Source organism: Dichomitus squalens (assembly GCF_000275845.1).
Source record: "Dichomitus squalens LYAD-421 SS1 unplaced genomic scaffold DICSQscaffold_3, whole genome shotgun sequence".
NCBI lineage: Eukaryota > Fungi > Basidiomycota > Agaricomycetes > Polyporales > Polyporaceae > Dichomitus > Dichomitus squalens.
Genome location: NW_006766885.1, coordinates 1,776,256 through 1,801,400, shown reverse-complemented (window position 1 = coordinate 1,801,400; position 25,145 = coordinate 1,776,256). Strand labels below are relative to the sequence as shown.

The 25,145-nt window shown below is 55.1% G+C and overlaps 10 protein-coding genes across 10 annotated transcripts; 7 read left to right on the top strand and 3 right to left on the bottom strand.

Moving 5' to 3' along the window:
* Positions 1-332: 332 nt before the first annotated feature.
* On the bottom strand, positions 333-1,670 carry DICSQDRAFT_99495 (uncharacterized protein; the record flags this gene model as incomplete). The annotated part of the gene is made up of 4 exons (XM_007362139.1): positions 333-879; positions 982-1,183; positions 1,440-1,530; positions 1,613-1,670. The coding sequence occupies 4 exons, from the start codon at positions 1,668-1,670 to the stop codon at positions 760-762; spliced, it is 471 nt and encodes a 156-aa protein (XP_007362201.1). The 3' UTR covers positions 333-759.
* Positions 1,671-2,792: 1,122 nt separating this feature from the next.
* On the bottom strand, positions 2,793-5,130 carry DICSQDRAFT_133170 (uncharacterized protein). The gene is made up of 6 exons (XM_007362138.1): positions 4,715-5,130; positions 4,252-4,633; positions 4,127-4,198; positions 3,717-4,067; positions 3,195-3,654; positions 2,793-3,116 (listed from the first exon to the last, which is right to left on the bottom strand). Exons 1-6 carry the CDS (start codon positions 4,734-4,736, stop codon positions 3,066-3,068), a joined length of 1,338 nt encoding a protein of 445 aa, XP_007362200.1. The 5' UTR covers positions 4,737-5,130; the 3' UTR covers positions 2,793-3,065.
* A 443-nt stretch (positions 5,131-5,573) lies between these two features.
* Positions 5,574-6,975, bottom strand: DICSQDRAFT_51824 (uncharacterized protein; the record flags this gene model as incomplete). The annotated part of the gene is made up of 4 exons (XM_007362137.1): positions 5,574-5,963; positions 6,017-6,363; positions 6,426-6,600; positions 6,655-6,975. 4 exons carry the CDS (start codon positions 6,973-6,975, stop codon positions 5,574-5,576), a joined length of 1,233 nt encoding a protein of 410 aa, XP_007362199.1.
* A 2,238-nt stretch (positions 6,976-9,213) lies between these two features.
* Positions 9,214-11,233, top strand: DICSQDRAFT_133169 (NADH:flavin oxidoreductase/NADH oxidase). Its single transcript, XM_007362136.1, has 6 exons — positions 9,214-9,703; positions 9,768-10,064; positions 10,130-10,307; positions 10,370-10,767; positions 10,828-10,962; positions 11,021-11,233. Exons 2-6 carry the CDS (start codon positions 9,789-9,791, stop codon positions 11,153-11,155), a joined length of 1,122 nt encoding a protein of 373 aa, XP_007362198.1. The 5' UTR covers positions 9,214-9,703; positions 9,768-9,788; the 3' UTR covers positions 11,156-11,233.
* A 579-nt stretch (positions 11,234-11,812) lies between these two features.
* DICSQDRAFT_144184 (uncharacterized protein) lies at positions 11,813-12,451 on the top strand (the record flags this gene model as incomplete). Its single annotated transcript, XM_007362135.1, has 5 exons — positions 11,813-11,850; positions 11,917-12,006; positions 12,065-12,207; positions 12,266-12,339; positions 12,419-12,451. 5 exons carry the CDS (start codon positions 11,813-11,815, stop codon positions 12,449-12,451), a joined length of 378 nt encoding a protein of 125 aa, XP_007362197.1.
* A 257-nt stretch (positions 12,452-12,708) lies between these two features.
* Positions 12,709-17,348, top strand: DICSQDRAFT_133166 (beta-1,3-glucanase). The gene is made up of 24 exons (XM_007362134.1): positions 12,709-12,838; positions 12,912-13,252; positions 13,316-13,622; positions 13,679-13,728; positions 13,784-13,834; positions 13,889-13,921; positions 13,975-14,090; positions 14,142-14,178; positions 14,230-14,378; positions 14,448-14,469; positions 14,528-14,544; positions 14,604-14,652; positions 14,701-14,743; positions 14,849-14,885; positions 14,941-15,440; positions 15,501-15,645; positions 15,702-15,785; positions 15,842-15,937; positions 15,995-16,113; positions 16,169-16,286; positions 16,339-16,415; positions 16,482-16,611; positions 16,674-16,699; positions 16,789-17,348. The coding sequence occupies exons 3-24, from the start codon at positions 13,407-13,409 to the stop codon at positions 16,987-16,989; spliced, it is 2,316 nt and encodes a 771-aa protein (XP_007362196.1). The 5' UTR covers positions 12,709-12,838; positions 12,912-13,252; positions 13,316-13,406; the 3' UTR covers positions 16,990-17,348.
* Positions 17,349-18,379: 1,031 nt separating this feature from the next.
* DICSQDRAFT_152716 (uncharacterized protein) lies at positions 18,380-18,892 on the top strand. Its single transcript, XM_007362133.1, has one exon. It carries the CDS (start codon positions 18,395-18,397, stop codon positions 18,794-18,796), a length of 402 nt encoding a protein of 133 aa, XP_007362195.1. The 5' UTR covers positions 18,380-18,394; the 3' UTR covers positions 18,797-18,892.
* A 364-nt stretch (positions 18,893-19,256) lies between these two features.
* DICSQDRAFT_99486 (uncharacterized protein) lies at positions 19,257-21,620 on the top strand. The gene is made up of 3 exons (XM_007362132.1): positions 19,257-19,328; positions 19,385-20,050; positions 20,108-21,620. The coding sequence occupies exons 2-3, from the start codon at positions 19,689-19,691 to the stop codon at positions 21,459-21,461; spliced, it is 1,716 nt and encodes a 571-aa protein (XP_007362194.1). The 5' UTR covers positions 19,257-19,328; positions 19,385-19,688; the 3' UTR covers positions 21,462-21,620.
* Positions 21,621-21,878: 258 nt separating this feature from the next.
* DICSQDRAFT_99484 (60S ribosomal protein L11) lies at positions 21,879-22,929 on the top strand. The gene is made up of 4 exons (XM_007362131.1): positions 21,879-21,940; positions 22,002-22,065; positions 22,155-22,612; positions 22,680-22,929. The coding sequence occupies exons 1-4, from the start codon at positions 21,938-21,940 to the stop codon at positions 22,686-22,688; spliced, it is 534 nt and encodes a 177-aa protein (XP_007362193.1). The 5' UTR covers positions 21,879-21,937; the 3' UTR covers positions 22,689-22,929.
* A 1,278-nt stretch (positions 22,930-24,207) lies between these two features.
* On the top strand, positions 24,208-24,810 carry DICSQDRAFT_51253 (WD40 repeat-like protein; the record flags this gene model as incomplete). Its single annotated transcript, XM_007362130.1, has 2 exons — positions 24,208-24,381; positions 24,547-24,810. Coding segments are annotated over 2 exons (438 nt in total), but the record flags the coding sequence as incomplete, so codon positions are not given.
* Positions 24,811-25,145: the final 335 nt, after the last annotated feature.

Here is a 25,145-nt window from a genome sequence, read left to right as displayed (position 1 = left end):
ATCGCCCTCACGCACCCAGTAGCGAATGCGCAGCGTGTAATCAAAGGTGACCTAGTAGGCGTGCGTGGTATACGAAGGGCTCCAGATGCAGCGAGACGGGGATGGCAGAAGGTCGATGGTCCAATGGACCACATGTCCTAACGCAATCGCAGTTTCGCGGGTACCGCGGACGCCGGCACAAGCGCATTCTCCTGCCGACGCCGTGTCTCGATCGTCTCCAGCCCGTGCTGTACATAGTAACCTCAGCTGTGCGCAGTGTCATATGGAGCCTCCAGGATGTTAGGTGCGACCCGACGTGCACAGACGCAACCAAATAGCGAAGCCTTAGGCCAACGATCGCGATATACCCCTACACCTGAGGTACGAACCGCAAACAACGCAGAAGAGTTTCGCGCTTCTATAAGTGATACAACAAACAGTAGATGGCAGCACCAAATGTCCAAAAACGTCCGCAAATCCCGCAACTCGTGCGATACACTGGGATGGCTCTCCTTGCTCGTTTTTGCATGCTGTGGTTGTCCTCACGGACGTCAGACGGGTGTGTTATGTGGGCTGGCTGGGCATGCAAGTTGGAAAGCAAAGAACGACAACAGGAAGAGAAACAGGAAATAGGAATCGTAGGATGAGAGGCGTTCGGAGGGGTTCGGGAGGATATGGTGGAGGAGAGGCGGGAGGAAACGGCAAGACGGACCAGTCCGTCTGCCGCCAGTCTACTGAAAATTCTCCTCGTACCGAGAAAACCAGGAGCGCGTTCAACGCTCAGGCTTTTCCGCCGCCCCGCCCCTTGTTGTCCTTTGCGTCGGCCATCATCTCCCCCTTTACCTGCGCGCGCACGTAGCACATCGCAGCTATAAAGGAATACAACGCCGCATTTGTTCCCTGTCGCGCACACAAGCAAACAAAAAAGACGCGTGCGTCAGCTCGAAATCCACACACATACACGCTGAGTCCGCGAAGCGGCAGTACTGAAATGTGACGCACCTGATAGTATAAGATCGAGAGGAAAGTCTGCAGGAACAGCAATATGATACGTATCGGGAAGCTCCGATGTATTACCGAGCCCTTCAGGAATGGCGCGGGATAGTCGAGGGCCAAATAACCAAACGCGAGCAGCATGCTGAGGATCTGGACGATGGGCGCCTTGACAATAACAGTAATGAAGATGCTGTCACTCGCCGCGGGCCTAAATGGGAGAAGAACAAGGCAACTATCAGCAAACTGCATAATCATGGGAATCATAAAGCGCGTGCTCCCAAACACGCATCGCAGGGACGACCGGAACATGACGGGTCATTTGTACTATCTGACAAGTCTGACACGCCAGGTAACCACGCTGGGACAACTCTCCCTCAGCATGCTTGGCGTGCTTTTGCTTCAGGTTGTGGTGGGAAGGCTCGCGCCACTGGTGCGAGATAGCTGAGACGGAAAACGGGACTTACTGGACACCGCCGGGGCTGCGCACGATCCCGTGCACGAAGTCGAAGAAATACTTCCTGTACATGATGCCCCAGAAAGCGGCCCACATCGAGTCTATTGTAGTGGCGAAGGTGACATGGTTAGTAGATTGACAGGAACCCTGAGTGGCCCGTTGCGAAGGAGGGGAGGTACTCACAAGCGACCGACGTCAACGCGACGTAGCGAGCGTATTCATGCCATATCAGGTTGCCCATTGCGATCGCGTGAAGTGGAAAAGATTGCTGAGGGTTGGCTTGCTGAAGGGAAAGCGAGACTTGGACCAAGACCGGTCAGAGAACGCTAAGGGTTGGAAACGGGGGAGTGGGAGCGAGCGCTGCTCTGTTCTGAATGAAGCTGGAGAACGAGATGCACAGACTGAAGCAGGCAAGGTGAGGTGAGAAGAGCCGGTGGTCCAGCGAGCGCAGCTCGACCAAGGAGAAAGAGACTGGAGGAAGGAAGGAAGTAAAGGGGAGGCGGAAAGAAATGCACGCAGCGTTGGCCCGACCACCGTTCTCGCCCTCCGGGACTGATATAACAGCAGCAGTCAGTGACTGTCACAACCCACTGCCTTCGCCGGTAACCAAGGCACAACCCCTCGTCACGCCCACCATCCGTCAACCACCCCTAGTCCACGCTCGATCCAATTCCTACTGCTCATGATGCCCTGCTATGGCAGTAACAAGTCAACATGCTTTGTAAGCCTTGTGCCATAACTTTTCCGAAGACGAGAAACGCAGTTTATGTCGCCCAAAGACACGCCGGCATGTCCGAGGTGAGTGTGACATGGTATGACAGTCGATGATAGACAGCCAAAAAGGCGCCGTCCGAGCTGAGTTTGGGTCTTTGATCCCCACTCGATCTGATGATGCTCTCGAACCTGGTCAATCGCGTCGGCGCGTCCACGAACAGGCAGGAAGACAAACGTCAAGCGGACACAGCACGGCGTCCAGGGCTGTCGAGTAGGATGATGTGCAATTGACACGTGTGACTCCCCCTCTGCGGACCTCCTCGCGCTGGTAACAGTCCCTTTACCAGATCGCTTGCAAGTCATTCGAGGAAGGTCGAGCAATGTCGTAAATACCGCCGTAGAAGTCAACGACCGGCGTTGACCATCTCTTCCCCGAAGCGCCCATCGAGCCCGTGGCGACCGGTGACAGGAACGGTAGCAACTGCAAGATCTGGCTGGAGACTGGGCGCGATCCCGCCCTCATCAGGATTCCCACAAGTCCTCCAGAAAGATGCCAGAACGGGCGGGAAAGGCCCGTGCTGCAACGACTTCTCGCACACTGAGTCTCACGCTACAGGTCAGTCTCCAACACCAATGCCCTATATAATGTTGGCTATGTAGGCGTCCATGCAACTTGTCGAGGATTTGGGACCCATTCTCGAGAGATGCCCGGGTATACGTATGCATGCATACACGTCCCACAAGCGATATGTCGTGCCTTGCCAGATCGTAAGATGCAGCTGCTGGGCCACAGACGCGTGAACAGATGGCTAGTTGTTACAATTGACGGACATCGCGATAACAGCATACTTGCGACCACGACCGTTGGTAATCCGCTTCATTCCCTAGGCTACACAATGCCTGCCTGCAGACGACACTATGTTTACATACCGCTCAACCGCATCTCTGGGGGACGCGGCGGGCGAGTGGGAGGCTGTGGATTTGCAAACCGAGCAATGAACGGCGCTGAGCACGCACGCTTGGCAGAATACGAGTATTGCGTGACACTCACCATCTGCGAATACGCCTCCGCAACGTCGTACCCGTTCGTGTGCACGCTATCCCGCAGGACTGCCGGCTCCAGCGGCTGCGGCGTAGCGTTCCTCTCGGAGTACGGCGTCGTGCGACCCCCTGACGTGAACGACTCCTGCGAGATAGGCCGCGCCCCAGCAGTAGGGAAGAGCTTCGTGGCGAGGTATTTCTCGCGCATCGGGTTGCTGCCCTTCGTGCTACCGTTACCGTAGCCGCCAAAGAAGTACCCTGTCTGTCCCTCAGGATCCTGGAGAGGTAGGGTGGGAGAGGGTAGACCAGCCGTCATCCTCCTGCGAGCAGCCGAGGCACGACGGCGGCGCCGCAGGAGGAAGAGGACCAGGGCGACGACCAAAAGGAGAAGGATGGCAGCACCAATGGCGATACCGATGATCGCGCCGAGAGGCAGGCCCTTATGAGCTTGAGACGTCCCGGCGATCTGTCTGCACGCGATTGTAAGCAAGATTAGGGACACGACACAAGATGTTGGCTGAGGGGTCCTTACGGTGTTCTGTTGGCCTGCTCCGCCTGACTGATTGATGACCCCGGAGCACTGGTCGTGCTCGACGGTTGAGGCTGGGCGCTGGTTGGAGATGATCCGGAATCAGAAGCATTGGCATTGGGGTTCGCATTTGGTTGTGCATTGGGCTGCGCGGTGGGTTGCGTGCCCTGCTGACCGGTGGCCTGGGCATCCGTCTGTGCCGCGGAGGACTGCTGCCCATTAGGCTGAGCGTTAGGCTGAGCATTGGGCTGGGTGGAAAGCTGTCCGGTCGCAGACGGGTCAGCTGACGACGCTGTTGCGGTCTGGCTAGCGTCTTGGCCCGACACGGGAGCGTTGGGACCCCCAATGGCATGCCTGTGCCCAAACGCAATGTAAGCGGTCGGGGCGCGACGTATGGTTAGTGCGCCACGTACGGATTGGCAGAAATACGACCAGCTGTCTGGGAGCCGGCGGGAGCAGACGCCGTTTGTGTACCCGCAGGATCGCTACGTGTGAAAATAAGGAAGGAAGTCGCGCAAAAGCCAACGGATCGACGCACCCTTGCTTCCCATCCGTCGTCTCGAAGATTACAGCGTCAATGTCCACAGGCCCTCCACCCGCCGCCATGAGCACCACCGTATGCAGCCCGTCGCTCAACCCCGCCGTCCCGCCCAGTACCTGCCCGAACTCAACTGGGGATGCAGTCGCGTTCCCGAACAGCTGAACATCGTTATCGAGCATGAGGAGGTACTGCCCGTAGTTGGCCTTCTTCGTGCCATACACCCAGAAGCCTGTGCCCGTGAAGGAGAACTTGGCCGTCGCGCCCTCGACGTCGGACGAGCTATGCGTCCCGTTCACGAACCCTTGCGCATTGTTGCTGTCCGCCTGGTGGCTCCACGCGCTCGCAGGATCGTAAAGGATGAGCGGTGAAGAGTCGTCAACTTCAGATTGAGGGTGATTGGAGAAGGTCGGTCGTCAGCATCTGTCCGTCGACCCTGCGGCGCAGTGGTGAGAAGACGCACTGGTGACATTGGAAGCAGCCATCAAGGCCGACCGAGCGATTGGTCAATCGTGGGATTCGAAACCGGCCGAACACGACGAGACAACGACGTGAGAGGGTATAGACGAAACACAAACGGGCCCAGCCCGGGAAGAAACGAAGTGGAGAGTGGTCGAAGATGGAGGAGGGACTCACGAAAAGACAGCGCTCGGGCTCGCTGCAGGCGGCGCGATCACCTTGCGTGCCTATGCAGAGGCTGAGGCAACATCAGTTGCAGCCGCGCGACGGGCATTGATGGCAACATCAGGCCGATGGCGATGGCATCGCCGCCTGTGTACCTGGTTTCATGCGATAGGGTGTCGAAGGGTGTCGACTGGAACGACGAATCACGTTGCCGTCTTCAGAGGCTGCGCAAGTTGTAGATCCTTGGAAGCATCGCAGCGGATGGCGATGAGCAATGAAGTCAGGGCTGCGAATGCATGCAGTCACCATCGGTCGGGCGCGCTTAAGATGAGAATGAGCGCTACCGAGCCATGACTGAATTGCATAGCAAGTGACGGGACTGCAATTCATACAGGTTGTTAGGCCTCAATCTTTGCACTGTCGTCTACGAGAGCAATTTCTTGATGCAAAGCAGAAGCAGCCCAGAAGCTTAATCCGCCAGCCGTCAGCTCGGACACACCACATTTACCAGAAGAATTTCATTGCAAAGATTGTAGAGGATGATATACATTCATACACTCACGAGAGCATGCATCGACGAAGAAAGCAAGGCAGTTTGAGGAAGGAGGACGATGATAAAACGGTCTTCGTCATACAACACCATATTTGATACAGTACAAATAATGAGTGGGTAATGCTTCTCGTCCTGAGAGTGCCGTTCAGCCGGATTGGTAGACAGCCGGCCCTGCAACGATGTGCGGGTCCAGCTGGGTGATATTGTGCGGGGTCACATATATGTTCGAGTCGGTGATGGCGACGAACATCGTGCCGTTGATTGGAGCGCAGAGCGGCTGCACCGTCGTACCCGTGTTATTCCCAGTCACGTTGAGGGCCGTGTACGTTGTGTTCAATTGCGATATCCACGCAACATACGTCGGAGTGCCTGCAGACGTGTTGGTAGTGTATGAGCCGTTGGGCCCGACGGGTAGACCGGGGTTCTCCCACTGCAAGTTGAGGACGTAGCCAGGAGCAGACAGCGAGTTGTTGTGCCCAGATATGGCGGGGCCATCCTCGTCCAGGTTGCTCAAAGTTGAGGCGTTCGGGTTGTTCTAGAGGAGACGCGATGAGCAAAATGGGAAATGCATAGTAAGGGAGGACGTACCGTGATGTTCAAACCGGGGAAGTTCAGCCACACCAGACGAGTATTGTTCTGAGGGCAGGACGTGATATAGGGCGCAAGCAGAGTCCACGCCATGCTTTGCGAAATACTCGGCTCGGTGTCCACTGGCATCGGGAACAGGCCCTCGAACTGCCTGAGAATCAATTGCTGGCGAGACTCGGTAGCGATGGAGTCCATCAGCAAAGTCGCGCTGGCACGGGAATCAAGGTGCTGGAGAAAGCCGAGCACGCCAGACTCTCCAAACCTGGTGAGCTTTTGAGAGAAGTCGATGAAGTCGCGAACAGTGTCGAATGGGTATGAGTACTCGCATTGCTGCGCCGCAACACCTTCTGAAAAATGGGGACGTTATGGTGAGACATGGAAGTGGGAACGATGCCGCAAGTCAACCTACGACCAATAATATTGGAAAGCAACTCAGCGTGGGCAACCTCCTGATCGGCCATGAACTCGATGAGGAACCGGTCTTGCGCTGACAGGCCCGCAGCCTCAAATTCGGAGGCTGAGAATTGGGCGAGCCCATGATGGAAAAGGTCGAGCTCAATATACTCCTGATAGAGGGCCAGAGTCTGGGCGCTGGCATGTTTAGCCAGGATCAACTCAAGTGACAGACAAGAACATACCAAAGACTGGAAGTCAAAGTCTGACAAGGGGCGGTACAGGGGCGCTGTACTATTGGTGTCGAGTCCGCCTGCAGGTGTATAAGGCGACAGCCCAGCCACCGCCGTCGGGGTTGGTGCAGCAGGTGGCTGGTAAGTGACGTCTGCGGTGGGAACAGATGGCGTTATTGCTGAGACAGTTGTGGGACCGTCAGTTGGCTGCGAAGGTAGCACGGTCGATGAACCAGCGGGCGATGAGGTGGCCACCGCAGACGATATAGTAGAATTCGACGAATTCACTGACGACGTGGCCGAGGGCAGAGATGAGCTCGAGTAGTCCGTCATCGTAGAAGTGATCACGGAGATGGATGGGGTGGACGAAATCCCCGTGATCGCCTGCGGCGCCGGTGCGCCCACAGCGCGGAACACGAGAGAACACAAAGCGAGCTGGAGTGCGAGGCTGAACATGTTGCAGTGTCTAGCCTTTCAACGCGTTTCGACGGCAGGTATATATACGGCCGAATCCACCTCGCGTAGGTGCTCCAACGGCCCACAGTGCACAGTCAAGATTCAAGCGGAAAGATTTTGACTCGCGCATTGCCGACACTCGAATCTCGCGCATCGCACGAAATTTCATCGGGGGAAGAGAGGAGCTAGGTGGGGTGGCTTACACGGTTCAACTGGAGATGACGGACATAGGGGGGTCAGCGAGCCGTCATCGTTTGCGCACTAGCCCAGCCACCTCACCTGAATTCGGAGACACGTTTGCTAGGACAGGAAACCGAGAATTCCGACAAGTCGGAGCACACGATGTCAGCCTCTGCTACGTAGTGGAACCAGAAGCATCTGACATTCCGTCATGCTGCTGGAGTGGGTTGAGCCTAAGAAGTGTTGGCAAGAATGGAAGCGACTGTCTGACGATCGTCTTCCGAACCCGATCGTCTTCCGAACCCGATCGTCTTCCGAACCCGAGAGATTCCGCCTGTGGAGTGTCAGTGTCATCCCCGGATGGTGTACTAGCTATGCGTAGTAGGCGGACCGATAGGGATCAAGGTACTATTCGTGGATACCTTGTACTGTCTGCTGGGACATAGTCGAGCCGGAACGCATATAGACCACGTTTTAGATCCACAAGTAATGTCCTAGTTAGCATTAGAGTCCATTACATAGGTCAGAAGAATCAGCACGAGAACAGTGTGAGGGAGAGGGTTCATTTTGCATAATTTAGACGCCTGGGCGACTCACCGTCACGCACTTGGGTTCCGCGCACTATTGGTAAGTAGTAGTAGTACTCAGGCCAGTTCGGAGACCGGATATCAAGCTTTTCAAATTGTTCGACTACTTGATAGCCTTTGCGGGCACGACAGACGGCAAAGCCTAGAGCGCTCATGGATATTCAACACTCGCATTATCCTAATGATCGGACGTACCCCAAGCCGGAATCCAGGTTCCGCCAGCTCATGCATCGCATCTTCCGTGCCAGTCCCGGCGCCTCATGTCACCTTACTGAAACCAGGTTCGAGTCCAATCGCTCTTTCTCTCCAAAACTCAAATCTGTTCTCAACTTCGGAAGTAAGTTGGTGGGGGCGTACGCAGTTACATACCGTGCCGTGACGTTGCTGCCGTCTCTGTCGGATGAACAACTGAACAGTAAAGTTTTACAAATCTCCCTTAGGTACCTAGACAGCAAGTCAAATGAGAGGTTTGGTCCTGCCATATAGCGGAAAGCACCTGTCTTCGGTCCATACTGAGAGGGTGAGGACGTGATTCTCTGCGCCTTGCAGTAGGGTACGTGTGTATATCTCTGAGTGATGTTGGCCAATGCATGAAGGTCAAAATCAGATGTACGACTTGCGCAGTGGTGCCCGGCATGTCCGTTACCGCCATTCACCATCGCGGGGATTTCCTTCGATCCCTCAGGTTGCAGGGATGCCTCAGACTGTACTTACCTAGATCGCGACATGGCCAGAGCCACAGCTAGGTAGACTCGTTTCCTGATTATCAATCCCTCAAATCGATAGGAAGCCAGGAACAGACTCAGACGGCCTCCCGCTCATCTCACATGCACCATATATGTATGACATAGAACACGCGCGGCGCCCGGTGCGTCCTACAGTTCACGAAGCACACATCATGACAGACCAGCTGCGCTGTGACATACGTGATCGGCTCCCGTCGATAGGACACGGACCTTCAGCGAAGGTCTTGGCAGCAAAGTGACTTGCCGGGAGAAGGAAACGGTCTATTCCAGATGGTCACTGTGGTTTGTCACCTACCTCATCATCTGCATCAGCGATGTCTCAAGTTCTGCAGGCGGCACGCTCGGCCTCCTTCAGCAAATTGGGACTAAGTAGGTCTGGGTGCACAAATCCTCAAGGGATGTGAACAGAAATCGGCACGAACAGCAGACACCTCGGGCCGGCAGTGCCGGCAAGGTCAATGACTCCTTATAGAGCGGCAAACAGGATCAGCGATCTCGTCGCGGCTGTGCAAGGCCCCTCTCCTTCTCCGCGTTGATATGTAAGCACGACTCACTATCTTCAGCTATGAGAAGGATGTTGACTTACATGATGTCGGGATGACTCTAAACTGAGCAACAACAACTGTAGGGAAATGTCGTGGTGCATGTAGACAACGGCAGCCTCCGAATCCACCGAGGGCTGGATACGAACTGCGGGTAACTGCCCTGATCACAAATATGGCAACACTAGCGACTCGTTACCATTCTCAGCAGTAGCACTGAATGTCGGCAGCCGACGGAGGACGCAGCTGCTGATAGTCTCTGCCCCCGCGTGATCTGTGCATGCTGCGATAGTGCTGGTTCGCTCTCACGTCTTACGCATTTCGGCTTGCATTACGACCTGATCCACGACATCGTCCACATCTTGCCTCCACCGTCTCGGAAGGCAGATCGATTTACTTTCTGCTGATAGTCCAGTGTCTTGATTTCTAAATGTTTCGCATAAGCTCGCTACGGTGTTCAAGACCTCTCTCAGTCAGCAAGGACGTATCACGTTTTCATGCGTGTATGTCTCTTAGGCTCTTGCAACGCCATAGCTTGTATAAATATTCGGTACGCCTGTCGTCCAGTCCCCCATTGTCTCCTCTCGATAACTGACCCCTATTCCTGACACAAGCAACTGTCTAGTACTAGAGAGATGTCGTCTACTAGCAGCTCCACCCCCGCGCTCTTCTCTCCTATTCAGGTCGGCGATCTGAAGCTCGCGCACCGTGTCGTCCTCGCACCGCTCACTCGCTTTCGCAACGACGACGCACACATCCCGACAGACCTCGGCGTAGAGTACTACTCACAACGCGCCTCCGTCCCTGGCACTCTTCTCATCACCGAGGCCACCTTCATATCTCCTGAGGCCTCCGGTTTGCCCAACGCACCCGGGATCTGGAGCAACGCACAGGTTGCTGCATGGAAGAAGGTATACCATTCTCAATCTCCTGTCGGTTATTACAAGTAGCGGCTGTTGCTGATTTACTTCGCTAGATCGTCGATGCTGTCCACGCGAAGGGTTCGTACATCTACCTTCAGTTGTGGGCTGTGGGCCGCACGGCTCGGCCGGCCGTTCTCCACGAAGAGTTCCCCGATGTGCCATTCGCCGCGCCATCTCCGATCGCGCTCAGTACTCAGCCCGAAGCGGTTCCCCGGGAGCTGACCAAGGAAGGTACGCAATGCTCAGATACCAGGACTATACAGTACAGAAGCTCACGCCTCCGTTGCGTACAGAGATCAAGAAGTTCGTGCAGCAGCACGCGGTCGCCGCCAAGAATGCGGTCGAGGGCGCAGGCTTTGATGGGGTCGAAGTGCACGGCGCGAACGGCTACCTCGTCGATCAATTCCTCCAGGACGTCTCCAACAAGCGTACTGACGAGTACGGAGGCTCCCTCGAGAACCGCGCTAGATTCGGCCTCGAAGTCATCGACGCCGTTGTCAAGGCCGTCGGGGCGACCAAGTCCGCTATTCGACTGAGCCCTTGGTCGACGTACCAGGACATGCATATCGACGACCCCATCCCGCAGTTCACGTACTTCGTCGAGCAGCTCAAGCAGCGCCATCCGCAGTTGGCCTTCGTTCATGTTGCTTCTCCGAAGATTCCAGGCAGCATTGGACCCAAGGATGAGTCGGTGCGTTTTCCTTCTTGTTCGACGAGTGTAGCCATCGCTCATCAGTTTGGTGACGTATAGCAAGTAGACTTTATCCACAAAATCTGGGCACCGGGTGCCGTGATCACCACGGGCGGGTACGATCGCGAGTCTGGCATCAAGGCCGCTGAAGAGACAGGGCAACTCATTGGCTATGGCACAAAGTTCCTCGCGAACGTATGTCCCTACACTATGTTTGCTTCCGTGCTGTCTTCTGATTAAAACTCCCATACAGCCTGATTTGCCGTTCCGCTTGCGTGAGAATTTACCTCTTAACCCGCCTGATTTTGAGACGTTCTATACGCGCTTGTCGCCCAAGGGTTATATCGACTATCCGTTCTCGGAGGAATTCCTGAAGTCGCAGCTTTGACTCCTAGGTTGATAGGAGACTGTAGCTATTGAGCAGGTGTATATCGTGTATCCAAAGTGATATCTACACATATGTGCGCATCCATACTGTCGAAGTTTCCATTCATCTCTGTACCTGCAGACGTGACTCGGATATTCTCGGAGCGCCGGAGTTTTGGCTATCTCAAGATCGGCAAGATAGTGTTAGCCGGGCATGGTTTGACGCGCGTCTACGTTGCCTGTTCCGAATCATGACACTTAGTGCGACCGCGGCCACATGTCTTAATTTCTCGACGTCTCTGTTGTGCTGTCTTCACATTGCCTTGCTCACTACCTGCATTTCTTCTGCTGCGATAAGCTCTTTGGACATCCACACGCGTACTTAGGACCGGCGCTATATAGCGGCTTCTATCTGGCCGTCTGTCTATTGTTATTGTCGAGGAGCAAGTACGTGCGCGCACGCGCTGATCTGCGGGCTACTCAAGTGACGGAGATTCCTGATGGCTTGAGCATCGATATGCAGCAGCCTATGACATTGGTATCATATGCCCCTCGTTCATGAACAAATACTCTCATATGTAGCATCGGCAGAGCTACGGCTCCGGCATCTTTGCGCCCATCGTCGACAGAGGGTAATCAGTAGAGCACAGAAACCACGCGCTTTCGGGACGCTGCTCGTATGTCTCTTGTGTTTGCTCGGCACGGACTGGGGATATGGTACGTCAAGCGACTCTGCCCGTGCCTGCCGCGGAGAGCCTGATGACCGGTCACATGGAACGCCAGCGTGCATCTTCCATCCGGGATTACCAATGGAGAGTCAGTTGTTCTCTGCCGGTTTGGCCTACGCGGGATCACTACCGGTGACGATGCTCGGTAGGCTACCGTCCAAGGCCACCTCAAGAAGGTAGACTAATCTACTTGAGCGGCCAAGTGAGGAACTTGGCAAGTATGGATATGCCGATCCCCCGCTGCATTGTCTGGAGCTATCGTGTCGCCGTCATAACCATATTTTTGTACCTCTCACGGTGACCCCACGAGACTCATTCACTTGTACGTTAGTGGGAAACCAGTCCGGTGAGTGTTCACGGCAACAGCTCCCGTGAATTGTGTTCTGACTACATCGCCCATCCAGACATGAGCGGATTGCGCACGTCCGGGTCCGGCGGCCTCTGCCTGCCGTACCGAGATTTAAGCGTTTCGATCAGCGTATGTTCCAATTATACATGCTGCCTCGATGAAATTTTGATTAGCTCAAGCTCGATCTGTGTGGGGTACCTGACTTCAGATACTACCAGTACAGCGGGGTTGGCGACCTTGAGGCAACCATTAAACCAAGTGGGCTGATACCGATCACTGCTCATATCCGAAGGTGGACGTCGACGACACGAATAGGCGGAGCTACCCATTTGGATAGAATTCCCCGACGACACAGCAAGGTTTCCCTTCGCGAGAATAACCCTAAAGGATCGATACAGGTGGTGCTGAGCTTTAAATGTGCGTGTACGCCTTCGTCCGCGGCTGATCCCCCAACTCACTATGGGCTCTCGTCAGTTTTTCTGCCACGTCCCCGCCTTTCGGGGCTTTGTGCACCCGCGAAGTGTTCGCGAAGTCTGGTGAGCAATGTGTGCTGGCGGCTCGAAGCCAAGACCTTCGCATTTCGAGGACAAGGTACCGAGAGCACCTGGTCATGTGTTGATGCCGCCTGGCGAGTACTTTTGACCAAGCTCTACAAATCTTCACGCTTACTGGTTCCATTCGGCGGCTCTCGTTCCTCTTAGAGGCTCCTTCCACGCAGGCCTGGTCTTCTGCTCGACGGAAACTAATGCTTAAGAAGTCTGCCACATCATATACACCACTCTGTCACATGCCCACGTGCAAGGCGGAGCGCGCAAGCAGCGCGCGACCTTACACATGCGAAATCAGGCGGGGACGCACATCTTGTGCACAAGCCGTCATGCGGTCGAGAACCTGGTGGCCCGTTGGTTAAGTTGCCCCTGCTCGCTTCCTAAAGCGCCTGGACCTACCCAGGACCGTTAACAGATGACTACCATCCACTCAGGTCGAGTTTAGGATATGTCATGCTAGCTCGGTTTCTCCGGGTGGGGGCACATGAAGAAAGGTACTCGTTTCCTATCTCTGGCACGTCTCCGTATGGTGCTGAGGTTTCTGACATCTCCCACAGAGGATGTATAAAGAGCTCACGATGCCTACGAGGCTGCAGCCACTCGCCCGAGTCCTCCCAGCGCCACCGTTCCACACGGTTCTCCTTCGAGATGCGCCTACCATCCCTATATACCTCCTTCTTTCCCCTGCTTACGCTTCTCGGGCTGAGCACTCTAGTGTCTGCATTGGGCACATCGTGCTCTGCGCCAGTGACTAGCGGTACTGCTGCCGCTAGTGCGCCGTTCTGGTTGGAACAAATCCAGCACCAAGGCTCTGCGCCCTTCAACCCGAATCCCAGTGGCTACCAGGTCTTCCGCAACGTCAAGGTATCTCATTCTTCTCTCACAGGCTCCTCACCAGCGGGGGTTAAATACCTTTTTAGAACTTCGGAGCTAAAGGTGACGGTGTCACCGATGACACCGCGGCGATCAAGTACGGGATCTCTCGTCATTCCTGGTTACGTACCTCCCATTCAATTCGTTCATAGTGCTGCCATCTCGTCCGGGAATCGTTGCGGAAACGGCTGTGGCCAGTCTTCGTATGCCTTCCGTCTGGTTCTTCGGGGAGATTCTTTCTCACCACTGTCATCCAGCGTATCGCCGGCGGTTGTCTACTTTCCAGCAGGGTAAAGTGGTCATCCAGTGCTGGATCCGTAGCTCTATTAAGTGTCTTTTGTAGAACCTATCTCGTCTCATCGCCTGTCATCTCCTATTACTACACTCAGCTTATTGGAGATGCTAAGCATGTGCCCACTATCATCGCCTCGGCCAACTTCCAGGGCATTGCCATCATCGGTATGCAGTCCCGCTCCTTTGTCTGTTGCAGCCATTAAACTGGCTTTGCAGATGCAGACCCTGGCTGGTATGTCAACCAGAACAACTTGTGAGTCCTTTAGGAGAATATTCCCGCGGTTGATATCTCATGGAGATGCAGCTACCACTCCATCCGGAACTTCATCCTCGACACGTCGCGCATACCGGCTTCCACGTCCGGCACGGGCATTCACTGGCAAGTGTCGCAGGCCACGTCCCTGATTAACATCGTCTTCCAGATGTCTACTGCCGCAGGCAATGCTCACCAAGGTCCGTCTCGGTCCGGAGATCGATTTTTCGCTGGTCAGCCGAGACATATCACTGATGAACTCCCCACAGGTATCTGGATGGAGAACGGAAGGTAGAGCATAGCTCTTTCACTCGCAATGACGCGTGATGTGCTAACACGATGATATTAGTGGCGGTTACATGGGTGGTAAGTCTAAACACCACGGTGCCAAGCCTGGAGCATGAATTCTTTTGTTCCTTCCACAGATCTCGTATTCAATGGCGGCAAATTCGGCATGTGGGTCGGGAACCAACAGTAAGCACTTCGTTTTGCTTGTCTCTCAGATGTTGACCAGTGACATAGATTCACTGTGCGCAATATCACTATCAACAACGCCCAGATTGGTATGCTGGCCTGCTTTTACTTGAGCGAACATTGCTAATATAGTCGCATTATAGGTGTAAGTATCACTACCCACGACTAAGACTGGCCCCAGTCTCATGCGAAGTAGGTGTTCGGATTGTGGAACTGGGGATGGACCTTCCAAGGTACATTGTTCCGATCACTTTGTGGATATGACGACGCCCTCAACGTTATTCTTAGGCGTCACCATCAACAACTGCCAGATCGGCTTCCAGCTGACGACTGGCGGTACGACGCAAGACAACCAGGGCGTAGGCGGTGAGGCGATCATCGACGTCGTCGCTACCAACACGCCCACCTTCGTCCAGTTCACCCAGCCCAGCGATGGCAGCCTGCACGGCGCACTCGTGCTCAACAACATCAAGCTCAACAACGTTCCGACCGCCGTCGGCGTCGCTAACGGGGCCACCCTCCTCTCCGGGGGCACGACCACAATAAATTCGTGGGCGCAGGGTAACGTCTACACGGGCACGAACTCTGGTGGCCAGTTTATTCAGTCTGGCATCAACGCAATCAGCAAGGATGGCAGCTTGTTGGACTCGGCGGGCAGGATCTTCGGGAAGACGCACCCTCAGTACGCGAACTATGCGCCTGACCAGTTCATCAGCGTGAAATCGCAGGGCGCGAAGGGTGATGGTCAGACGGATGATACTGCTGCGATCCAGAATGTCTTGAATCAGGTTTGTGTGTTCCAAGATCGTAATCTTCGTGTTTGATTCATCGTGGCTGGGCCTCTGTAGTTCTCAGGGTGCAAGATCATCTTCTTCGATGCGGGTGTCTATGTCGTCACGAACACCATCACCATCCCGGCGGGTACTCAAATCGTGGGGGAGGCCTGGTCCACCATCCTGGGGAGCGGTAGTGCGTTCACGGACTACAACAATCGTGAGTTGAAGTCGCTTCGATCTCGTTCATCTTGAAGGTATTGACATCAGTCTTAGCTCGTCCTGTCATCCAGGCCGGCACCGCCGGCTCTACTGGTGTTCTCGAGATCACCGATATGATCTTCTCGACTCGCGGTCCCGGTCGGTGCATCGGCTGTCAGAACTAGAACCTCCACTCACCCGTGGGCCCTTCGCAGCTGCTGGGGCCGTCGTTGTCGAGTGGAACGTTCACGATCCCGCAGGTCAGCAGGGCGCTGCTGGTACCTGGGACACGCACATCATCCTTGGTGGAAGTACGTATCTGGATTGACGCCCCATCTGACATGTCCACTAACAGTGATGATGCGCAGAGGATGGGACGAACCTCCAGGCTAGTCAGTGCCCGACGTCGACGAGCACCGGGAACAACAACTGCTTCGCAGCGTTCTTGGGTCTCCACCTCACTGCCCAGTCGAGCGCATATCTCGAGGTCAGCTTCCGGCAACTTGGCCATGGTTTTTGTATGTTAACTTTGTGCCATGTAGGGTCTGTGGGTGTGGACGGCCGACCATGATCTTGACTCCGGTCCGCAGCTGAACCTTTGGACTGGCCGCGGAATCATGTCCGAGTCACAGGGCCCTGTCTGGTTGATTGGCACGGCCAGTGAGCGGACACGTTTAACAGGGACGTCGCACGTTGCTAAAGGGTTTGGCAGGCGAACACGCCATCATCTACCAGTACTACCTCAACAACGCCAAGAACCACTACATGGGCCTGATCCAAACCGAGACGGTGCGTCCAAACGACTCCATTGACGTCCTGTGCACCGTCTGTGACCAATGATGTCATCTCTTGCAGCCATACTTCCAGCCTAACCCGGTCCCGCCTGCACCATTCATCACCAACACGGCGTATAAGGACCCAGCCTTCGGACCGGGTGCTGCTTGGGCACTCACCGTTACCAACTCTCAAAACATCCTCGTCTACGGTACGTCCTCCGATGCACCGATCGTCGTCTCACACACTGAATTCCTGACGTCTTGTCTCCAGGCGCCGGCTTGTACAGCTTCTTCCAGGTGAGCTCTATGCGCTCCGTTGTTCCGAGCCGGTGACCGTGATTGACCGGCTGGCTACTTCTCCCTCCCCGAATGCGGTATGCACGCAGAACTACGGCCAGGACTGCTTGAACACGTTCAACTGCCAACAGCAGATCGTCAACGTCGACTCGAGCTCGTCGATCGCTATCTACCTCCTGTCCACCGTGGCGAGCCAGTATCAGATCAGCGTCAACTCGCAAGGCATCGTCCCGAACTCGGCGAACAGGAACGGGTTCGCACAGACGCTCACCTCGTGGACCCGGACATAGCGATGGACGCCGGGTCATAGGGTATGCCGTGGCATCGTGTCACCTCGCCCGTTCACCACAAGGCTTGATGGTGGAGGTGACACGGGGGGTCAGAACGGAAAATGTGGGTCGCGGGTTGCAGGGTCTCAACGGAGCGCTAACAGTCGCTCGACCTCGATCGAGGGTGATCGAAGGTTCCTTCTTTTGTATGTTCTTTGCATTCTTTCGCTCTCAGGGTTCTTTACGTCCTTTCATGAAATAGTTTCACGGGTTTCTCGTTCACGGCAGCTTACGGTCCCACCGCCCTCAAAGATACGTGCGTGGACGTGTGTCCACCGGGTGTATATGTAATGTATATGTATGAAGCCTTTTCACAGCCGCATTTTCTCCCTCTGCTTTGTTTGATGGCTTTACGCTTGACCATGAGGACACCTCAGGATCGACACGGCAAGCCTCGGCGCGCGCAGTTAGTTTGAGTTTGTTCCGTATAGTGGACTTGGCGACAGCAACACGCTCCTCCGCATGAGGCGCGGAACTTCGGGCACTCCGGCTTGTCGCGCACTGAGCTCGGGCGAGTCAATATTCACGGTCGACAGACAGATGATAGTCTCGTGACATTCATGAGACTTGTGATAAACGTCCGAGTCAGGATGAGTACCATGCACCGCCGTCGTCATGAACTGCCTTGTGAGTCGACCGGTGAACAGCTTGCAGTCTACGTACTAGTGTGACCCCAGAAGCTACGGATTAAGCGCCTGACCCCAGAAGCTACTGACACGCCTCCAGTTCTCGCATTTCCCTGTCAAAAAGTGTGCACGGGTTACACGCGAGAAGACGTACTTCAAAAATATCATTGTAAAAAACAAAGAAGGAAATCGGAAGGGATTTGCTCCCGATACAAGTCAATCTCAGTAGGGTTTCAAGGGTTTACTGACCTTGGTGAGCTGCCACAAAAAGATCTGCAGCGCCGATCTTTCTGTAACTTCGCAAAGTGTTCTGAACATTCTCAATAAACTTTCTTGTTCAGTCTCCGAAGGGTTCCGGGTTGCAGTATTCGAAAGATAGGAAGAGGTCTCTCGAGCGTGACATTCAGCCACTGACCGAGATAAAGCTGACTTTCAATCTGAGCGCTTCGACAATGTTGCCCCGGCCAACTTCGCTATCAAACGACTGATAACAGCGGTGTTTGAATCGGCAGTCTTCGGCATTGTGACCATCCATGACAATCTATGGGCGCTTTTCCGTAGCTTCTGGGGTCAGACGTGTAATTCCGCGATGCTCAATGCAAACCTCCACCAATTTTCTTCATATTTCACCCATATGTACTGTCCAGGATGCAAGTGAAGTGTGCGAAGTCTGAAATGTATTGGAGAGGAAGGGAGGGAGATATCCATGAAATACGTTATGGGTCGTAGCTTCTGGGGTCATGCTAGTACGTCGTGCGAATGCGTCAGTCAAACGAAGGATACGTGGAATCAAAGATACATCTCGCCAAGCAAATGTCACCAAAGGAAGGACGAGCATGCCTCGGCCCTCCTGTGCTTTTATTACGATCGTGCCGCATCTCCTGCCGCGGAGCGACATCTGGATATCGCGATTCTATGATTCGCCACGAGATTCAGTGCTGTTGGTCAATAAGACAAAAGAGGAAGACGCCTCGTTGAATGTTGCCACAACGAATCGAAGCAGTCAGAGCGATCGCGAGCGGAACGCTCATGTTGTGGGACGGCTGTCTTGCGCACGATTTCGAATCGTGCGACAGGCCGAGGGATGGCCGCGCTGTGTGTTCCAATCTGAGCTGGCGTCTGTCCACTCCAGAGCGACGTAGCTGCTCATGGCCTGGAACTTGTGCGTTCAATTTGCCATAGAGATAGCGCGGATGGCGTCCAATAGGTGGGCTCTGGAAACGACTGGTCTGGCTTCCATTGCGCAAGAAGCCTGAGGGGGTAGATAGAGAGCTTCGGGGTGTTTCCCGTGCTGCCTAGGTTCTCGGATGAAGGAGCGCGCGCAGATCCGCCGGATGTAGCGGAAGAGCTCAGGTTCAGGAAGCAGGTCGACAGCCCGGGAATGATAGCCCTTCGTGGCAGCGAGAGACCGGTGCCTTGTGCGATGCGGACAAAGGATATGGATATGGGGCCGAGGGGGCAGGAGGCAGGAGCAGGCCATCGATGTCTCCGGTGCGGGGCTTGGGCGTGAGTGGCGGGGCGCCCGTGGGAATCCCCCTGCTTTATAAGATTCCGGGCAATTTTGCGTCTCCGTCAAGGACCCCATCCTTCTCCCCAGCTGCCCCCCTCGCCTCACGCAACACACAACCCTCTTGCGGTTAACTGCTCAATCTATATGAGATTCTCCCCTGTCTGGTGCGTTCTCTCCGCATGTTCATTTCGCGAGCCGGTCTAACACTCGTCGCCTATAGCGCCCTACATCAGACGACCAACATTCCTGGGCACCTTGGACTTCCTCTCGTCGACACAGATCGCCCTCCTTAGTACCACCTGCTCTACCCGCAACCCTCTGGCATAACTCTGCTCTTCCCTATGGGCTAAATTCGTCTATATTTGGTATCGGATCCAGGTCGCCTGCTCCGTCGTAACAAGAAAACCTCAACTCCTCCAGCACGCATACAGATAGATACATAGACCTGCAGCACTCATCTTCCGCTGTATAACACACCCCGCACACACGCCAACTCGCGACCTTTGATCTCGCCACTATACACAATGTACGCTCTCAAGCCGACGTCTTTCTTCCGCCCATCCAGCCGCCCCACTTCTCCTGTTCCCGCACCTCGCCAGGAGGTCCCAGTGGTTGGTGACCGGGCTGCACGTCCCTTGTCCAAGCTATCTTTGTCCACATTCCGCAAGCCATCCCCTTCCCCCGTCTCACTGCCCGCCGGGGCAGCGGCACCGTCTACGGTCGTTCAGGATGGCTCCTTTATGGAAGTCCTCAGCCTAAAGCTGAGCGAGGCTGTCTCCAGGGCCCTCGCTCAGCCTACCGGTCCCGCAGCACCCGGAGAGCTGCTTGCGGGCAGGCGGCCGATACCCTCCGGACGCGGGCGCGCTCTTGGCGCCCTCATTGTTTCGTACGTAGCGTCCATCACACCGCTCTACGTCCCCCATCTGACGTGATGGAAACACAGTGAAATCAACGCCTCCCGGGAGAACCCCCACGTATACCGCGCGGTCATACGGACCCTGCAGCGGCCGCTTTCTGTGCTCTCCACCAACCTCTCTAGCAACCTCGTGTCTCTCATCTCCTCACCGGCCTTCGGCAGCCCTGCAGCCCCCACTCCTCAGAACCCCGAGCTCAACGCCACTCAACTCCATGCGGTCTCCCTTGCCACCTTCGCAGGCGAGTTATTGGAGTCATTCGATGAGATTGGTCTTGGATTTGAAGTGGACACCAGAGGTGAGAGTCTCAGGAGCATTCGGGAAGGGCTGGTCTCCATCGTCAAGCGTGTCGTGGATCCCCTCATTGCGGGCATCAAGCATGAGCTTCTCCCCATCCTCGACGCCCTGGAGACTGCCCCTTCGCCTCCGGTGGGTCCCACTAGTTCTGCGGGGAAGTCGTCAGGAGGAATCAAGTCTCCGGTGCCCCATCCTGCGATTATGACTCTGCAAGCCACGATACCCATTCATGCGCGTGCGCTGTCGCGCATCGTGGCTTCGGCGTACGCGGAGAACGCTCTGGCTTCCCTCGTCATCTCGCTCATCTGGCGCGGGATGGTGGCCCTCGCTCACCGTCCCACTCTGTTGCCGTCTCCGCCATCCTCGCCTTCTATGGGTACAATCGCTCTTCTGAAGTCGAAGGACTCGAAGAAGACTCTTGGTGGTCAGACTCCCGCTAGTCCCCCAGCAACGCCTCCTGCGAGTCGCTTCACGCTTAAGCTGCCGCCTTCTCGCCCTCCATCGCCGCCATCGGTCATCTCACGGGGACCGACGGTGGCTGCCGACGCGCGCACACTCTATAATCTTCTCAACCAGCTCCCGAAGCCGTCCCTCAGCAAGGAGCAGACCCGCCTCGCACGTGAGGTCGTCGACGAGGCCTTCGATGGCCTCAGCGCGTTCATCGCGCTCCTTGAGTCCATACAAGTGCATACCCCGCCCGTACGCTCCAGTTCAGGCACTGGCAGTGCGAACACGAGCCCGAAGGTGACTCCCCTCGCGGACCTCGAGGCGGACCTCGACCTACTCACAGCCGACATCCCGATTGTGATCGCGCTTCCGCTCCTCCTTCGGACGTACTTGCCTGGGGAGCGTTCGGTCCCTGCGATCCTTGGGCTGGGCGAGGTAGAGTACCGGAAGAACTGCCTCAGTGGGTTTGGGCGTGCGGAGGAGTGCGGAGTCGCGGTGGGCCAGCGTGTACTGGACGTCCTCCGCGCGCAGGGTTCGGGGGGCGCAGACGCAGAGCCGCTGTTGAAGTGGTTGGAGAGAGAGCTGAAGACGGCGAGGGCGGAGAGGGACGAGGGAGATGTGGTGATGCACGGGCATTGACTATATGGCTGTGGGCTTCATGCTTTGGGCTCAATATCTGGGCGTGCGTGCCGTTCGCTCCAGGGTTTTCGTGGATCTAGTTTTGAGTGCGTTCGGAGATGTGATATGTGGACGTGGACGTATTATTTCGATGACAATATCATTATTTGTGCCATCTGTTCAAGCAGTGTAGCCTCGTTGGTGTTCAAAGTCGCACCTTCTCGCAGGTCTCACCAAATGGAGTAACCAGCGGACACGAAAACATAGAATAGGATTCATTCCGCGAGCACGCACTAACATTTGAAAGTAGGAGCGCAGGGAAGCAAGCAATTTAGACGCCATAAGAGCGCTGTGCATTCCACATAGGGAATGCGGGAATTGCCGTGAAGAGCTGTATAGTTGTTCCCAAGCCACCGACCGGGCTGCAGCTCGTACTAGGAATTATAGAGCTCACCGACGACACCGACGACAGCGACAAGACCCACGCTGCATTCAAGATGGTCCGTCTCCTTAACTCTGTTGATCCTTTTACTGTTGGCTCAACTCTGCTGGAAAATGTAGGCCGAACAAAAGACGACCCCTACGAATCCCATGAAGGAGCTTCGCATCGACAAGCTCGTCATTAGTGCGTCTCCTTCCCTCGAATCCCTACATTATCTTCAATTCTCTAAACGTCCGCTTGTCCTCCCAACCCTGTTCTGCTACACAACATAGACATCTCCGTCGGTGAATCTGGCGATCGTCTCACGCGGGCGTCGAAAGTCCTCGAGCAGCTCACCGGTCAGACCCCCGTCACCTCCAAGGCGCGATACACCGTCCGCCAGTTCGGCATCCGTCGTAACGAGAAGATCGCCGCGCACGTAACCATCCGCGGGCCGAAGGCGGAGGAGATCCTCGAGCGCGGCCTGAAGGTCAAGGAGTACGAGCTCAAGCGCGGGAACTTCTCCGAGACCGGCAACTTCGGGTTCGGCATCCAGGAGCACATCGATCTCGGTGCGCGGTACGACCCGACGATTGGTATCTTCGGCATGGACTTTTACGTCGTCATGGGCCGTCCTGGGGCGCGGGTGGCGAGGAGGAAGCAGAAGAAGGCGCGGGTGGGCTTTTCGCACCGTATCAAGAAGGAGGATACGATGGGCTGGTTCAAGCAGCGTTTCGATGGTATCATCTTGGTGCGTCTCGTACATTGCTGTGTTGACATGGAGGGGCGAGCTGATCGCGGGTTTTGTGGTGGATTAGGCGAAGTAGAGGTCTTGTATCATCAATTTCATGCTGTCGTATTCCTTGCTATGACCCTATTGCACGCCATGTATCTTCACATGCACCCAAAAGCACACTACCATCGCTTTTTTCCACGGGATATCTCGAGCCTGCCTCGGTAATTCCGGCTGGATTGTCTTCAAGCGTGAGTCGGAGTAGGCGTCGTACAAATAGTAGCGGCCGAGTTAGGACACCATGGAGTGGGTTCGCCCGCGTCCACGAACATGTCACTGTCCATCTAATGTTTGGCTGCGGGCGACGCTTGTGCGTCCAGGGCTGCGCTTTGCATTCGCGTCAGTGTCCGAGACGTTCCGGTGACTGCGCGCACATTCGCCTGGTGCATATACGCTGCTTGTATCCGACCATCATGACTCTTCTGCCACCTAGAAAGGCCTTTGATTGAGTAAGTGAGGAAGTCTGCGACGATGCGAAGACCCTCTACAGTTTTTCGTTCACATCCCGTCAGCTCTGTTATCATAGTTTCTCACTTATGATGTTAGGTCACTCATGAAAACAGGGTCAGTGTCCTTGCGACTACGTTGACGGCAATCCTTACAATTCTCCTGTTCGCTTCTAGTACCCCCAACATAGCTTACACCTCGCGCGCCTCACACCCATTTTTCCGGGCAACACAATACCTACACTCTATCCCCCGAATATGTCTCCTTTCATAGATGTTCATATTTTATTCGATTTATAACTTCTTTCTGAAAATGACCTGAATAGCTTGTCATGATATTATGCTCAGATCAGCGACAATGAGCACACCTATCATGAACACGTTAACAGCCAAACTATCCGAACAACATCAATTGGAGGCTATGAATGTGAGTATTGGTCCATACTGTAGGTCTTGCATGCTCAAGGAGTCGGACTGACGACCTCTCCCTCCCAGATTCGTTCCTGCATAGATGAGCATGCGGCTACATTGCTGCTAGAGTCTACTCGATCTACTGTGCAAACTCTGATCTGGAATGTCAACAATGCACGTGTTCCATCTAGGACATACATTCAAGTACTAATATCACTCTTAGATGTTCCGTCCGCATTCATGCAGCCATACGATAGGTACGGTCTACAATCACTGGCACTAGGGTTACCGCTCGTTGACCACACCACCATCCACAGAATTACGAAGCTCTTGGCACCATTCCGTCCCCCGAATTTGGAGGCGGTTGTGGTACACTTCCTTTCCGTCCGTAGGGACCACAATTACGACTTGTACCGAAGCGACACCGGGCGAAGGGCGTGCCTGGAGTTGGAGCGTGCTCTGATCAAATATTGTCGACAGGGATTGTCTTGTATGATGCAATCACGGTCTGATGACAGACCGTGCCTCTGTTTCTGGATGCTTGCCAAAGTCGTTTCTACATTGGGCCGTCACGGTAAACTCACCGTCTCCTGTGACTCCTGTAAGCCTGAGCCATGTTGTATTATCCATGGGCAAGGACCGCTGACCACCTCCCTATGTAGCAATAACTTCTGGACATGACAAGTCTGTAACAGTTCCTTGGACAGCGAGTGGATCGCGACTGGCTCAGATGTCAACGCCATCATCCTCTGGGACGCAAATGGACGAGTATGTCATGAAAGGGTAGCCCATGGGGGCCGTGTCAACTCGCTTGCTTTCTCCCCGGACAACCAGCATCTTGCGTCCACTGGCGAGGATTATCAGGGGGCTGTCTGGAATTTGGGCCAAGGACACTCACTGTTGCGCATGGTCTCCATATGGCGCGACTATTGCATCTGTGTCCGGTGCCGGGACTCTACAACTCTGGGGGCGAAAAACACCCGTCAGCCCCGTGTGCTGAGGAGCTCGCATCGCCAGTATGGCTCGCCTCCAGAGGTTGCGATAACTTCTGTTGCGTCAGGCAGGCTGCACAAGACTCTTCGCGGACATACCGATCAGCTAGAAGCCATCGCATTCAACCCTGACAGTACGCGCCTCGCCACCGCGTCCAACGACCATACAGTGCGGGTTTGGGATGTGCAGACCGGAGCGTCGCACGTCGTCTTGCAGCAGCACTTGAAGGGGGTGGAGGATGCCACCTTCTCACCAGATGGGAAGCTCCTGCTATCTGCGTCGTCTGACAAGACGATCAAGATCTGAGACACATCAAGCGGTGTCCTGGTCTCGTTGCTAGAAGGTCATGGACATATCGTTAGTCGTCTGGAGCCAAGGATGGGACTGTCACCATATTAGACGAATGTCCGACATTATTTCAGCAGATCGTTTATAGAAGTGGTAGAGCACAATGCGTAAGTCGCCCTCCGATAGTATCTCAATTGACATGTTCCAATGTTCCAATGCACACCTCTAGGCATTATAGTCGTTGCATCCGGCGTATAGCGTCATCCAATGTGCACAAGGCCCTTCGCGGGGATAGGTGGTTCCATGCCGGTTCGGGTGCGGCACGTAGCTTGCTCTCCGGATAAGAAGATACG

What these genes read in the sequence shown, in the direction of transcription:
- DICSQDRAFT_133170 (XM_007362138.1), bottom strand. Translation starts at nt 4,736, where the DNA reads ATGGCTGCTTCCAATGTCACCA. An exon ending in GGCTGCTTCCAATGTCACCA is followed by an intron (nt 4,634 to 4,714) that starts GTGCGTCTTCTC and finishes CTCAATCTGAAG; the next exon opens with TTGACGACTCTTCACCGCTC. An exon ending in GGTCGTATTTCTGCCAATCC is followed by an intron (nt 4,068 to 4,126) that starts GTACGTGGCGCA and finishes GTTTGGGCACAG; the next exon opens with GCATGCCATTGGGGGTCCCA.
- DICSQDRAFT_133169 (XM_007362136.1), top strand. Translation starts at nt 9,789, where the DNA reads ATGTCGTCTACTAGCAGCTCCACCCCCGCGCTCTTCTCTCCTATTCAG. An exon ending in AGGTTGCTGCATGGAAGAAG is followed by an intron (nt 10,065 to 10,129) that starts GTATACCATTCT and finishes TTACTTCGCTAG; the next exon opens with ATCGTCGATGCTGTCCACGC. An exon ending in GCACAAAGTTCCTCGCGAAC is followed by an intron (nt 10,963 to 11,020) that starts GTATGTCCCTAC and finishes ACTCCCATACAG; the next exon opens with CCTGATTTGCCGTTCCGCTT.
- DICSQDRAFT_133166 (XM_007362134.1), top strand. Translation starts at nt 13,407, where the DNA reads ATGCGCCTACCATCCCTATATACCTCCTTCTTTCCCCTGCTTACGCTT. An exon ending in CGCAGGCAATGCTCACCAAG is followed by an intron (nt 14,379 to 14,447) that starts GTCCGTCTCGGT and finishes AACTCCCCACAG; the next exon opens with GTATCTGGATGGAGAACGGA. An exon ending in GCCTGATCCAAACCGAGACG is followed by an intron (nt 16,416 to 16,481) that starts GTGCGTCCAAAC and finishes CATCTCTTGCAG; the next exon opens with CCATACTTCCAGCCTAACCC.
- DICSQDRAFT_152716 (XM_007362133.1), top strand. Translation starts at nt 18,395, where the DNA reads ATGCTAGTACGTCGTGCGAATGCGTCAGTCAAACGAAGGATACGTGGA.
- DICSQDRAFT_99486 (XM_007362132.1), top strand. Translation starts at nt 19,689, where the DNA reads ATGTACGCTCTCAAGCCGACGTCTTTCTTCCGCCCATCCAGCCGCCCC. An exon ending in CTTGGCGCCCTCATTGTTTC is followed by an intron (nt 20,051 to 20,107) that starts GTACGTAGCGTC and finishes ATGGAAACACAG; the next exon opens with TGAAATCAACGCCTCCCGGG.
- DICSQDRAFT_99484 (XM_007362131.1), top strand. An exon ending in CATCGACAAGCTCGTCATTA is followed by an intron (nt 22,066 to 22,154) that starts GTGCGTCTCCTT and finishes TACACAACATAG; the next exon opens with ACATCTCCGTCGGTGAATCT.